General features: G+C 36.6%; 1 protein-coding gene across 19 annotated transcripts in view; it reads left to right on the top strand.

Annotated features, from left to right (window-relative positions):
• The window catches only part of BAZ2B (bromodomain adjacent to zinc finger domain 2B), a 303,102-nt gene that overhangs the window by 243,702 nt on the left and 46,647 nt on the right, over positions 1-12,753 (top strand). For all 19 annotated transcript variants that reach the window (XM_053596953.1, XM_053596957.1, XM_053596946.1 and 16 more), the window contains 5 exons: positions 2,930-3,070; positions 5,722-5,976; positions 7,492-7,706; positions 9,516-9,590; positions 10,811-11,054. In XM_053596953.1, coding sequence (XP_053452928.1) covers positions 2,930-3,070; positions 5,722-5,976; positions 7,492-7,706; positions 9,516-9,590; positions 10,811-11,054 — 930 coding nt within the window. The remainder of the gene's footprint in view (positions 1-2,929; positions 3,071-5,721; positions 5,977-7,491; positions 7,707-9,515; positions 9,591-10,810; positions 11,055-12,753) is intronic.

Raw genomic sequence — 12,753 nt, 5'->3', positions numbered from 1 at the left:
ATTCTTTAAGAGTCATCTTGTACCAGAACCATAGAATATGTTAGTTCTAAACCATTGACACTAAATTGAGAGACTCTAAACTTCCACTAAAGTGCTCCTAAGAGTTGACAAAAATGGATGCTTGTCTTTAGTTGATAAAGGTCCCATATATTTCTAAGATTTCTTGGAACTACCCATTTTATCCTAAATATTGATGTGGCCTTAACATCTATTCCATATTATAGCTATGCTTTTTTATTTGGAAAAATATTGCATGTCACTAGGTAAAATTCATACTCCAAGAATATAATCCATGTTTACCTCATGGCATTCAACACACTAGCTCATTGCCCAAGAATCTGTGAAGTGTGTATATACCCCATGGATTGCTACCAATGAGAAACTGGCACAGTGAAAAGGCCTTGAGTGTCACATGGGTTCTTTCTTTTTGAAAAGAACTGGTAGTCATTTTCAGCAGTCTTAGTGATTATTAGAGTAGCTGGGTATGGGGCCACATGCCAATAGTTTCAGCTACTTGAGAGGCTGAAGCAGGAAGATCACTTGAGTCCAAGTATTTTCTATTTATCTATTTTTGAGACAGAGTCTCACTATACCGCCCTCAGAGTGCTATGGCATCACAGCTTACAGCAACCTCAAACTCTTGGGCTTAAGCGATTCTCTTGCCTCAGCCTCCCAGGTAGCTGGGACTACAGGTGCCCACCACAACACCCGGCTATTTTTTTTTGTTGCAGTTGTCATTATTGTTTAGCTGGCCCCAGGCCCGGTTTGAACCCGCCACCATTGGGGTATGTGGCTGGCACCCTAACCACTGAGCAGTGGGCGCCAGGCCAATGAGTCCAAGAATTTGGGGTTACTATGAGCTGTGATAATGCCACAGCACTTTAGTCTCAAAATAAATAAATAAATAAATAAAAGTCTACTCATGTGTTGCTTCATGATGTGGATATGTTCTGAGAAATGCATTGTTAGGTGATTTCATTATTATGCAGACATCATACTGTGTTCTTACACAAACCTAGATAGTATAGTTTGTTACATACCCAGGCTGTATGGTTTAGCTACTATTGTGTGCATGGTTCATTATTGACAAAAATGTCACTATATGGAACATGACTGTAGTAGAAAAATCTACATCAACTACTTTGAAATCTATAAGAGATATTTAATATGCTTTTTTCTATTAGTGATCTTAATTCATGATTCTGGTGAGGAATCAAAAAATTAAATCATTCCTTCTTTATAAAAGTTCTTAGAATAGCATTTTATGTGTTTAGGAACTGAAAATCCAATTTGAAGGGGAAAAAAGTCTTTACCAGTGACTTTGCTGCCCTTTCTTAAGAGTTTATAGTAAGAATACTTTAGGCTTTTACCTGATAATTTGATTTGAAAATCTGTGCCTATATTGTAGGAATGTTACATGTTAGTTGTATATATTTCATGTCATTAAAAACTACGAAACTGCTTTTTAGTTTATAATTGATAAAAATAAATTGTAGAGCTTTTTTATGTCAACAATCTTATCATTGTGCTCCCAAACATCTGCATGAATCAGTAACCCAGAAATTCAGACGCAGTACAAAAATGAACAAGTAACTTTGCATTTCATGTAAAAAGATCCTTGTGTTATGGCCTCTGGCTCTCTATCATAATAGTCAGCAGTTACTCGGCTACAAACCACACTACAGTCTTAAACTTCTATAAATGTTTAAACAAGCCATGCTTTCCCTCTGGCTACATTTCCTTCACTCCTTTTTCTCCTTTTTGGCCCATCCCTCCCACAGCAGGGAGGGTGCTCACTTAACAGTGCTACCTGAAATGGAGATGATTGGGATATGGGCACAAATATATGTATAGTACAGGAAGCAATAAGTGCTATGTTAAAATTATAAAGCTATGAGAATTAAAAGAAATTAGTAATAGGGACTGGGCATGGTTCTTGTACCTATAATTCCAGCACTTTGGAAGTCTGAATCAGGAGGATCACTTGAGGCCAGGAGTTTGAGACCAGCTTAGGTAACATAGCAAGACTCCGTGTCTACAGAAGACAAAATTAGCTGGGCATTGTGGCACACACCTGTAGTCCTAGCTACTTGGGAGGCTTGAGCCCAGAATTTGGAGGTTACAAGGAGCTATTATCATGCCATTAACACTCCAGCCTGGGCAACAGAGTGAGGCCCTGGCTCAAAAAAATATGAGAATAATGAATTCTTTAAATGGAGTGAACCAGTAAAAGGAGGTAAGGAGACTAATGTTCATCAGGAATAGCAAATTCTAAATCTACATAGAATGTAAAAGTGAGAGATAAGGTTGGAAAAGGAGAGAATTAAATTCAGATGTAAGGACTTGGACTTTATTTTGATAGAAAATTGAAAGGTTTTTCTTGTGGGCCGCGCCTGTGGCTCAGTGAGTAGGGCGCCGGCCCCATATGCCGAGGTTGGTGGGTTCGGACCCAGTCCCAGCCAAAGTGCAACAGAAAAATAGCCGGGCATTGTGGCGCGCACCTGTAGTCCCAGCTGCTCCGGAGGCTAAGGCAAGAGAATTGCGTAAGCCCAAGAGTTAGAGGTTGCTGTGAGCCGTGTGACGCCACGGCACTCTACCCGAGGGCGGTACAGTGAGACTCTGTCTCTACAAAAAAAAAAAAAAAAGAAAGGTTTTTCTTTTTTGTTTTTTTGTTTTGAGACAGAGTCTTACTGTGTCACCCTCGGTAGAGTGCTTTGGCATCACAGCTCACAGCAACCTCAAACGCTTAAGTGATAAAGGAAGAATGGAAAAAAAAGAAAATTAAAAAAAAAAAAGAACAACTTCAAGCTAAGAAGAGTGAAAGCCAGCTGAAATTGAAAGCAAAAATTAAAAAAAGAATTTTAACTGTAGTTTTTTCAACCATATATAATAATTAAGGAGAATATGTGAACATGATTTTCTTTTAAAGGAAAAAGAACGATTGAAGCAAGAAAAACGTGATGAGAAAAGATTGAATAAAGAGCGTAAACTAGAGCAACGAAGATTAGAATTAGAAATGGCAAAGGAACTAAAGAAGCCTAATGAAGACATGTGTTTAGCAGACCAAAAGGTAATTTATGCAGCATGTAAGCCATTTCATTAATAAATTTAGTTTTTCCAGTTTTCTCATCTGATTCTTTTGCCAGAGCTGCCATTATGAAAGCCTTTCATTTTTAACTAGACCAGAGCAATGAAATTCCAAATCTAGATCAATTTGTCTCTGCACCAATAAACTTCTCTGAAGCTCCTATGTTGATAATGGCAATTCTTAATATATTAAGTGTAACACTGCCCGCCTTTTTAATATAAGTAGAAATCAATAATTTATAGAAATTAATAATTTAATACTGCAGAAATCTACAAAGAAGAATTATAGAAGTAGATAGGGTTTTCATATTTCTTTTGGTCCTACCCAAGTATTTAGGCACAGAAAAAATCTGACTCCTCCCCACTCCCCCATACATGTTTAAATAAATTAGGATTTATAATCTGTAACCTCCTCAAATAATATATATCTTCATCTTTAAAGAATGGTTTAGTAATGGTAGCCAATCTTCACTGAGCATGTTTACTACATGGCAGGCACCATGCAAATCACTTACATGAATTCTCTCATGTAATCCTTAATGTAATTCTGCGGAGTTGATATTTATTCCCATTTACAGATAAGAAAACTGAGACACAAAGAGGTTAAGGAATTTGCCCAAAATTATACAAGTAAATGGCGATTTGGATTCAAGCCCGAGTTTGTTAAACTCTAAAGTCCGTACTGTTTATCTTTATAAAAGCTAAGAAACTATTTCTAACTAAAGCATCTCATGTGTTTAATTTCTCATGGTGCTTCATGGACAAATAGTGTTGCTAAAATACATGAAAGTAGAAATTTAGAAAGATCGCAATGATCTTGGCAACTGACATGATGTCATAAACTTTGAGAAGGAATCAATTATGTTTTGACTACAATTAAGAAGATGGTATTTCGGGCGGCGCCTGTGGCTCAGTGAGTAGGGCACCGGCCCCATATGCCAAGGGTGGCGGGTTCAAACCCAGCCCCGGCCAAACTGCAACAAAAAATAGCCGGGCGTCATGGCGGGTGCCTGTAGTCCCAGCTGCTTGGGAGGCTGAGGCAAGAAAACCGCGTAAGCCCAAGAGTTAGAGGTTGCTGTGAGCCGTGTGACGCCATGGCACTCTACCCGAGGGTGGTACAGTGAGACTCTGTCTCTACAAAAAAAAAAAAGAAGATGGTATTTCTAGAAAATTATATCAATGCATATCATCTCTGTAATACTGTCCCATAGTATGTTATTATACTTGGTTAGTAGCATCTGTATTTACTGATACGCCATATTCATCTGATTGTCTTTTGATTTATATAAGTTCTTTTCTAAAGTGCTCAAATCAAATTTTTAGTACCCTAGTGGGAATTGAATTATATTAATATTTTATTTACTTACATAGCATAAATGCTTCCAAATAAAAACATACTTATTCTCGTCATTTGGGTGATTAAATTTACTTAAGCAAAGAATAGGTTGTGCAAATTAACACATTAATAAGTTGATAGTGAGCAAGTATTTTTAATCCTAAGTGGGCTTTATTTTTCTTGCACCTTTTATTTTCATTTCAAATTCATATGTACTCTATCAAATATGTAAGTTCATTTAAAGCTATCCATTTATTAGCTTTGTTATGTGAATTTTTAGAATTATATAGAAATATGTATGTCTTACATGATTTGAGAAAAAGGGGAGACTCAGAATTAATTGACTTTTAAGTGTAATATAAAAGATTTACATGGCCTCAGCTATTACCCATAGTTTTGTGCTTTCACACAATATTGATAGAAAATGTCTTTGGTTAGTGCAGAGTGGAGGAGCATTTTTGAACAAGGAACCAATTCAGATAAACAAATATTTATAAGTTACCTTTTTCCCAATTAAAGTTTAAAATGCCCGTTTATATCATAGTAATGAATGAAAAATTTTTTTAACCTAGATTACCTATTGAATTTTTTGAATGTCTATGACAGTACTAGAACTTAGTCATTAAAATGTTAAAATGTGAGCATAAGTGAAAACAGGCACCTTTCTAATTTTAATACTGGAACTTATATTAATGTTTTGCTAAATATAGGGAAACCTAAAGATCTTTAGTTGTGTTATAACTAGGTTCAGGTTCAGGGCATGAGTTCTGGTCATGTGGATGTAGGAATTTATCTGCATTTATTAGCCATAGATAGTCAGCTATACAGCCCTCAGAAGGCTGCTGTTAGTTTCTGAGCTACCAAAAAAGTAGAGCTTCTGTAAATTTTAAATGTCTCTATCACTAGAAGAAATCAGTGCACAAACCCCTACTAAGAATATCCATGATAAGGTATTTTTGAAATGTTTGTTTCTTATGTTATTTAATTTTTGTTCCAGTTATATAATCCATGTTTTATCAGTATGAAAGTTAATTAAAATTAGTTATCTCTCTTACAGAGATCTAAGTTCATTCTGAATTCAACCAAAATTTACTGATGATTACTTGTATTCTGGATACTCTGATTACTACTGTGTGGGTTACAGAAATGCCTTCAGGGAATTTACTGTGCAAGTAGAAATGCATTGGTACAATACTTGAGGGAAAAAGCCACTTATTTTACTTTAGAAGATACAGAAATCATGGTTTTTCAAAATTTTTGTTACTTTTAATTTTATTTTTATATTATTTTATTTTCAGCCTTTGCCAGAATTGCCTCGTATTCCAGGACTTGTTCTCTCTGGAAGTACCTTTTCAGACTGTCTCATGGTGGTGCAGTTCTTACGAAACTTTGGTAAAGTTTTGGGCTTTGATGTGAATATTGATGTTCCAAACCTGAGTGTTCTTCAAGAGGGATTACTAAATATAGGGGACAGCATGGGTGAAGTACAAGACTTGCTTGTGAGGCTCCTCTCAGCTGCTGTATGTGATCCAGGTCTAATTACAGGATACAAGGTAAAAAAACAAAATACAAAAATTTTTTTTTAAATTTGTACTATCAATGCATTGATAGCCACTTTTAAAATATTAGCTAAGATTATGTAGACTGATCTAATTTTTTCCTCATGATGTCTCACAAAGTGTCAAGTTATAATCTGGTTATAAAGCTTAAGGAATGTAGCTCATTCTCAAGTTACTCTTTTTTCTTCTGTCTATAGACAAAAACTAAGTAGATTTAAGGAAGTACTCTGAGTGGTATTTATCAAAAACATAGAATTCATAAGATAATTACAGCTTGTTTGTACCTCCTGAAGTTATTCTTTGTTTTGTCTCTGTCACTACAAACAACTGAGGTAATCAAGGCACCTGTAGACTAGGATGTTAATTCTCTATGCTGTTCAGTGGATACTCAATAAGTTCTAATTTATCTTTGTTCCAATTAAGATACCCATTCCAGTAAGCTTTGCTCTTCTAGATAATATCATGAAAAGGAAAGCTTCCAGGTGCACCTGTTAGTTTTTCTTTCATCTCCCTATTCATTTTGGTTTTCCAAACAATAAAACTTAGGACAACATAAAGCTATTGTAAAGCACAATAATAATGCTTTTAAACCTCACCATCCTGCCATGAGTAATAAAATGTCTAGAAGCTCGGTGCCTGTAGCTCAGCAGCTAGGGCGCCCAGCCACATGCACCAGGGCTGGTGGGTGCGAGCCCAGCCCATGCCTGCCAAACAACAATGACAACAACAACAAATAGCCAGGTGTTGTGGCAGGCGCCTGTAGTCCCAGCTACATGGGAGGCTAAAGCAAGAGAATTGTTTAAGCGCAAGAGTTTGAGGTTGCTGTGAGCTGTGATGCCATAGCACTCTACCAAGGGTGACATAATGAGACTCTGTCTCAAAAAATAAAAATAATAATAATAAAATGTCTAGATAAAGCTGAGGAAAAGCTTGGGATAGTTTTCTGTAATCAGAGAAGGCTTGATAGATGATTTAAAACTTCTGCTACCCATAAGTATATGTACTTTTCTCCCTGCTTGACATTAAACCAATTGTTTGAAGAAGGAACAGAAAAATACAAGTACTTGAATATTTGTCTATCATCTAATGCCTATTTTTTATGAATACTTCATCAAAATTGTTAAAACCCTAGCTTGGAGCCTGTAGCTTAGTGGCTTGGGCACTAGCCACATACACGGGGCTTGCAGGTTCGAGCCTGCTGGACAACAATGACAACTACAACAACAACAAAAAAATAGCCTGGCATTGTGGCGGGCTCCTGTATCCCAGCTATTTGAGAGGCAGAAGGATCTCTCAAGCCCAGGAGTTTGAGGTTGCAGTGAGTTATTGTGATACCACTGTACTCTATCTCAAGCAATAGAGCAAGACCCTGTCTTAAAAAAAAAATGATAATGTGAAAAAGCCCTTATCAGTAATATCTAGAACATGTAATGCATGTATTTTTAATCTTACTGCTTTTATGTTATGAATGTTATGCTCAATGCTGATAAAAATGCCAAACTTTTATAGGCCAAAACAGCTCTTGGAGAACATTTACTGAACGTTGGTGTGAATCGAGACAATGTTTCCGAGATTTTGCAGATTTTTATGGAAGCCCATTGTGGAGAAACTGAGCTTACTGAAAGCCTGAAGACCAAAGCTTTTCAGGCTCATACTCCAGCACAAAAAGCCTCAGTCCTGGCTTTCCTAATCAATGAGTTGGCATGCAGCAAGAGTGTGGTAAGGTAAGCATTTGCCCAGACTTTTCTGTTATTTTCGGTTTTGAATTTCTCTAATCATAAATATTACAAATTGATTATAGAAAGTTCAGAAGTTACAGACTAATGAAGAAAATTAAAATTGTATTTAATCTCACCATTTAGAGATCCACTAATAATATTTTGATGTTATTTCTTTGTAGTTTATTAGGGGGAAAATTCAATCATACTGTATATATGTAACTGTAGTCCTTGTCTCCTGTTTTGTTTAATAATTTTGTTAATTCCTTATATACTAAAAAATTTTAACCCTTTTTTCTTGATATGGTGCCAGAATTCAGCACCTTCATAAGAATCTGCAAATTTTCTTTCCTTGACATTTTTTTTGTTCTTGTTACTAAGACAGAATCTGACTCTGTCACCCTGGGTATAGTGCGGTGGTGTTATCAGCTCTCTGCAGCCTCAGAAACAATCCTCCCGCCTTTTCCTCCCAGAGCTAGGATTACAGGCATGAGCCACTACACCCAGCCATCCTTGGACGTCTTTTGAAGACAGATGACTACCTGATTTTCTTTAGTAGTCATTCATAGAATTATCCAGCCAATGTTTGTTTTGTTATTTGCTAGTATAACCTTAGATAATTACTTTATCAATACATTAATTTTTACTTTTTTAGAAAATACTTAATCTCACTTAAGAGTCAAAATAAGTTTTCTAGTATTTGTTACTAATGAAATATTAATACTAATACTAATACGTATTCTAGTCTTTTAAAGTTTGTGAACAAATTCACGTTCATCTTGTCCTTGCTATTTGTTATTTTATAGATTTTAATTATATTGCTTTTAGTCCTTTACCTTTCTAGAAAAAAAGAGCAATTGGAACATTCAAAGCCAAGTATTTCTACTATTCATTGCTGGACACTATTAGTTTTTTGTGCATACATTAGCTATAATACTGTACTAATATGATTTTTTTTTTATTTTTGCTATTCAGACTGTCATCCCAAAGAATGTAATAATAATATTTAGGTTTTAAAATTTTATGAAAGCATAATTTCATTAAATGTGAACAGGGTAACACACAAATTCAATGCAAATGGTATACTATGGTTTTTACCTTAGAAGCAAAAGTACCCCTGTTTGACTTATTACTATCACCAAGGATGTCATATTCTGAATTTCTGTTTGGACATTTACACACATACACTCAGATTTCACATGTACTTATGTGCATATATGCACCTATGTTAATATCCATCTTTGTATGTATGTTCTGATTTCCTTTTATGGATTTTGGACCTTTTCACATCCAATATATGCAACAAAACTTGGGATGTTATCTTTCCAGGGCAATAGGTAGATAGTTTCTTTCGTGGTTTAAGATAGAAAGAAAAGGGCGGCACCTATGGCTCAGTAAGCAGGGCGCCGGCCCCATATACTGAGGGTGACGGGTTCTAAACCCGGCCCCGGCCAATCTACAACAAAAAAATAGCCGGGCGTTGTGGCAGGCGCCTGTAGTCCCAGCTACTCGGGAAGCTGAGGCAGGAGAATCGCCTAAGCCCAGGAGTTGGAGGTTACTGTGAGCTGTGTGACACCACGGCACTCTACCAAGGGCGATAAAGTGAAACTCTGTCTCTACAAAAAAAAAAAAGGTAGAAAGAAAAGTAAATTTTCTAATACTAACATATCCAATAAAGAAATTATGGATTTTCAACATGTATGTACATACATATGTAAACACATATATGTATACTGTATTCATATGTATATACACAATTATGTAATTTTACTTAACATAAATGGATTATCTTTTAATAAATTTTTACCTTGGCAGTGAAATCGATAAGAACATTGATTACATGTCAAACTTGAGGAGAGATAAGTGGATGGTGGAAGGTAAACTCCGCAAGTAAGTCCTGTTTTTATTAAAATTAATCTACTATTGGGCGGTACCTGTGGTTCAAAGGAGTGGGGCACTAGCCCCAGATGCCGTATGCCAGAGGTGGTGGGTTCAAACCCAGCCCTGGCCAAAAACGCAAAAGAAAAAAAAAAAAATTAATCTACTATTAAAAAATTAATCTATTTTTCTATTGTATAAGTTTCCACTAAAGAAAACAAATTGCAGAGATAGAATTTAAACTTTAATTTTCTAAAGGAAAGGTAGTGTTTAATTAGGATGGGATATAAAACTAATAAAACTTGGAGCCAGAATTTGCAATGGACAAAAGATACAACGAAATTCATTGAAGATATAGTCTTCCTACTTAGAAGAAATGAATTTTCTCCTTCTTCTCTCGAAGAAGACAAGCAATCACATTTTCTAAGATTGTTGTTGCTGTCATGTCACTTTTTAGAATGTTACTACCACTTTTTTAAAAATTGCCTCCTAATTAAACTCTGCTTTTACACATCCTAATTAAACTTACTCAAAATTAAACCTAAATTATCCTCCTGCCAGGAAATATCATGCTAAAATTTCACAACTTCTTTTTTTTTTTTTCCCTTGAGATAGAGTCTCATTTTGTCACCCTTGGTGTAGTGCCATGGCATCATAGCTCATAGCAACTTCAAACTCTTAGGTTCAAATTATCCTCCTGTCTCAGCTTCTGAGTAGCTGGGACTACAGGCTCCAGGCTGTTTTTAGAGATGAGGGTCTCACTGTTGCTCAGGCTGCTCTCAAACTTCTGAGATCAAGGAGTCCACCCTCCCCTGCCTCCCAGAGTGCTACGATTACAGACATGAACTGTCAAGCCCAGCTACCTCAACTTTTATGTTAAGTTTACAGTTTCTTTACAGTAATTTGAATTGAAATTTATTCAATCAGATAGTATAGGATCAGAAATTGTCACTTTGTCTGCCATTTTTAGAATTCATCTTTTTTAAATAGTATTTTTAAATGTGTTCTTGTTCCAAAGAGATATTCAGAATAACTCTTGAAAGTTATTATTTATGGAAACACATTTCTTATATTTCCTTAATTCTAAGTGCCATTTTAGTGCCATTGATATATTGCTTATCCTAAAAGAAAAACTACAAGGTATTTCTGCTTAAAACTCATGTTTTACATTTTTAAAAGAGTATGAAGAAGGCTTTTATTTCATATCATCATTTTTTAAATAATATTTAAAGGCTCAGAATCATTCATGCTAAGAAAACTGGCAAAAGAGACACTTCAGGTGGCATTGATCTTGGAGAAGAGCAACATCCCTTGGGCACACCCACTCCAGGACGAAAGAGAAGAAGGAAGGGAGGAGACAGTGATTATGATGATGATGACGACGATGATAGTGATGACCAAGCTGATGAAGATGATGAGGATGAAGAAGATAAAGAAGACAAAAAAGGAAAGAAGACTGATACCTGTGAAGATGAGGTAATCAAATTTAGGTTGATTTTAAGACTTAACTACAACTGGGTAACACTAAAAACAATTTGGAGTGAAATGGATTTGGATTTGAATTCAGTCTTGACATTTATTTGCCTCAGTTTCTTCATCTGAAAAGTTAATATTTAATATTTATTATATTAAGTTCTTTGTGATGATTATTATTTATTAAGTTCTTTTAAATAGAATGCCTAAATAAAAAGGACACTTCTTAAACAAAAGAAGTATTTTTTTATATATACTATATTTTGCCATGTATAATGTACACATTTTTGCCCAAATTTGGGGGGAGGGGGAATAAGGATGCACATTAGACATGGGTAGTCTAATGGCTCAGAAGCAAAGGTGCCTAGCGGGACTCTTGGAGCCTCCACACCCTTCCTCCTGGGCTTACTTGGTACACTGGGTTCCAGCCCTAGAGGATCTGGGATTAGGAGGAAGGGAGCCTGAGTGGCCTATGCTGAGCAGGAGAATAGGGAGGGCATGGTGGTGGGGCTGATAGGGTGGGACGAGGCGAGCCACAGCCATGTAGGACAAGGGATGAAGCCCAAGGCCCAACTGCACAGAGGACACTGGGAGCCCCACACAGGCCCTAGGGACCCGCCTGCTACCAACAGGCTGAGTTCCCACCCCGCCACCCATGTGCTTGGCCATCTCTGAGGCAGCCCCAACACGACAGGGAGGGAGGAGCAGCCTTTACAGAGCAGGCAGCTGCGGGAGTACTGTGTAGTCTGCACGTTTAGTAGGGAGTGCTAGCCTTCTCTGCATCTGTCTTTACTGGCTGAGAGCCAGCCACTTTATTGAAGGGCATTTTCTTGAAAGTCTGGGCCCAAAATATAGGTGCATGTTATACACTGGAATGCATTTTAAACCGCAAAATACTGTATTACTTGTGAATTCTTCAAAGAACTATACAGATTCTTTTTTTTTTTTCTGAGACAGTCTCACTATGTTGCCCTTGGTAGGGTGCTGTGGTATCACAGCTCACAGCAACCTCAAACTCTTGGGCTTAAGTGATTCTCTTGCCTCAGCCTCCCAAGTAGCTGGGACTGTTGGCGCCTACCACAACGCGGGCTATTTTTGTTGTTGTTGTTGTTGTTATTGTTGTTAGCAGGCCCGGACTGGGTTAGAACCCACCAGCCCCCGTGTATGTGGCTGGCACTGTAACCACTGAGCTACGGGAGCCAAACCTATATTTGGGATTATTTATATTCTAACAGTTTGATGTGTTCAAAATATACCTTCTTCACTCTAAAAATGGCCCCTTTAGTTAATGGTACCATTATTGTATTTTCACATTCTTCTAGATTTAAAACTTTAACATCCTCTCCTTCATACGTCCTTGCTTCAAATTTATGATTTGCCAAAACTTAACAATTCTCTAAATATGTAATATCTATTGCATCTATTTTTCTTTCTTTTACCCTAGCAAGGCCCATACCTCCTCTTTCTCTTGAAAGCACTAAAATTAGCTAGTTTTGGCAATTTTAATTCCTTTCTCTGCTCTAGGGCATCTTACAGCTATTGCCAGATTAATCTTTATAAAGCGGAGTTCTGATATTTAACCTCTTTCAAAGGATCTTACTGTTTTTAATTGCAAGCATTTACAGCTCTTTATAATCTTGCCCAAAACTCATCTTGCTTTATTTCTCACCTTACCTCTTCTTATGCACCTGTCATGTCAAGA

This window comes from Nycticebus coucang, chromosome 7 (assembly GCF_027406575.1).
Source record: "Nycticebus coucang isolate mNycCou1 chromosome 7, mNycCou1.pri, whole genome shotgun sequence".
In the NCBI taxonomy this organism is placed as follows: domain Eukaryota; kingdom Metazoa; phylum Chordata; class Mammalia; order Primates; family Lorisidae; genus Nycticebus; species Nycticebus coucang.
This window is presented reverse-complemented; position numbering and strand designations above follow the sequence as displayed.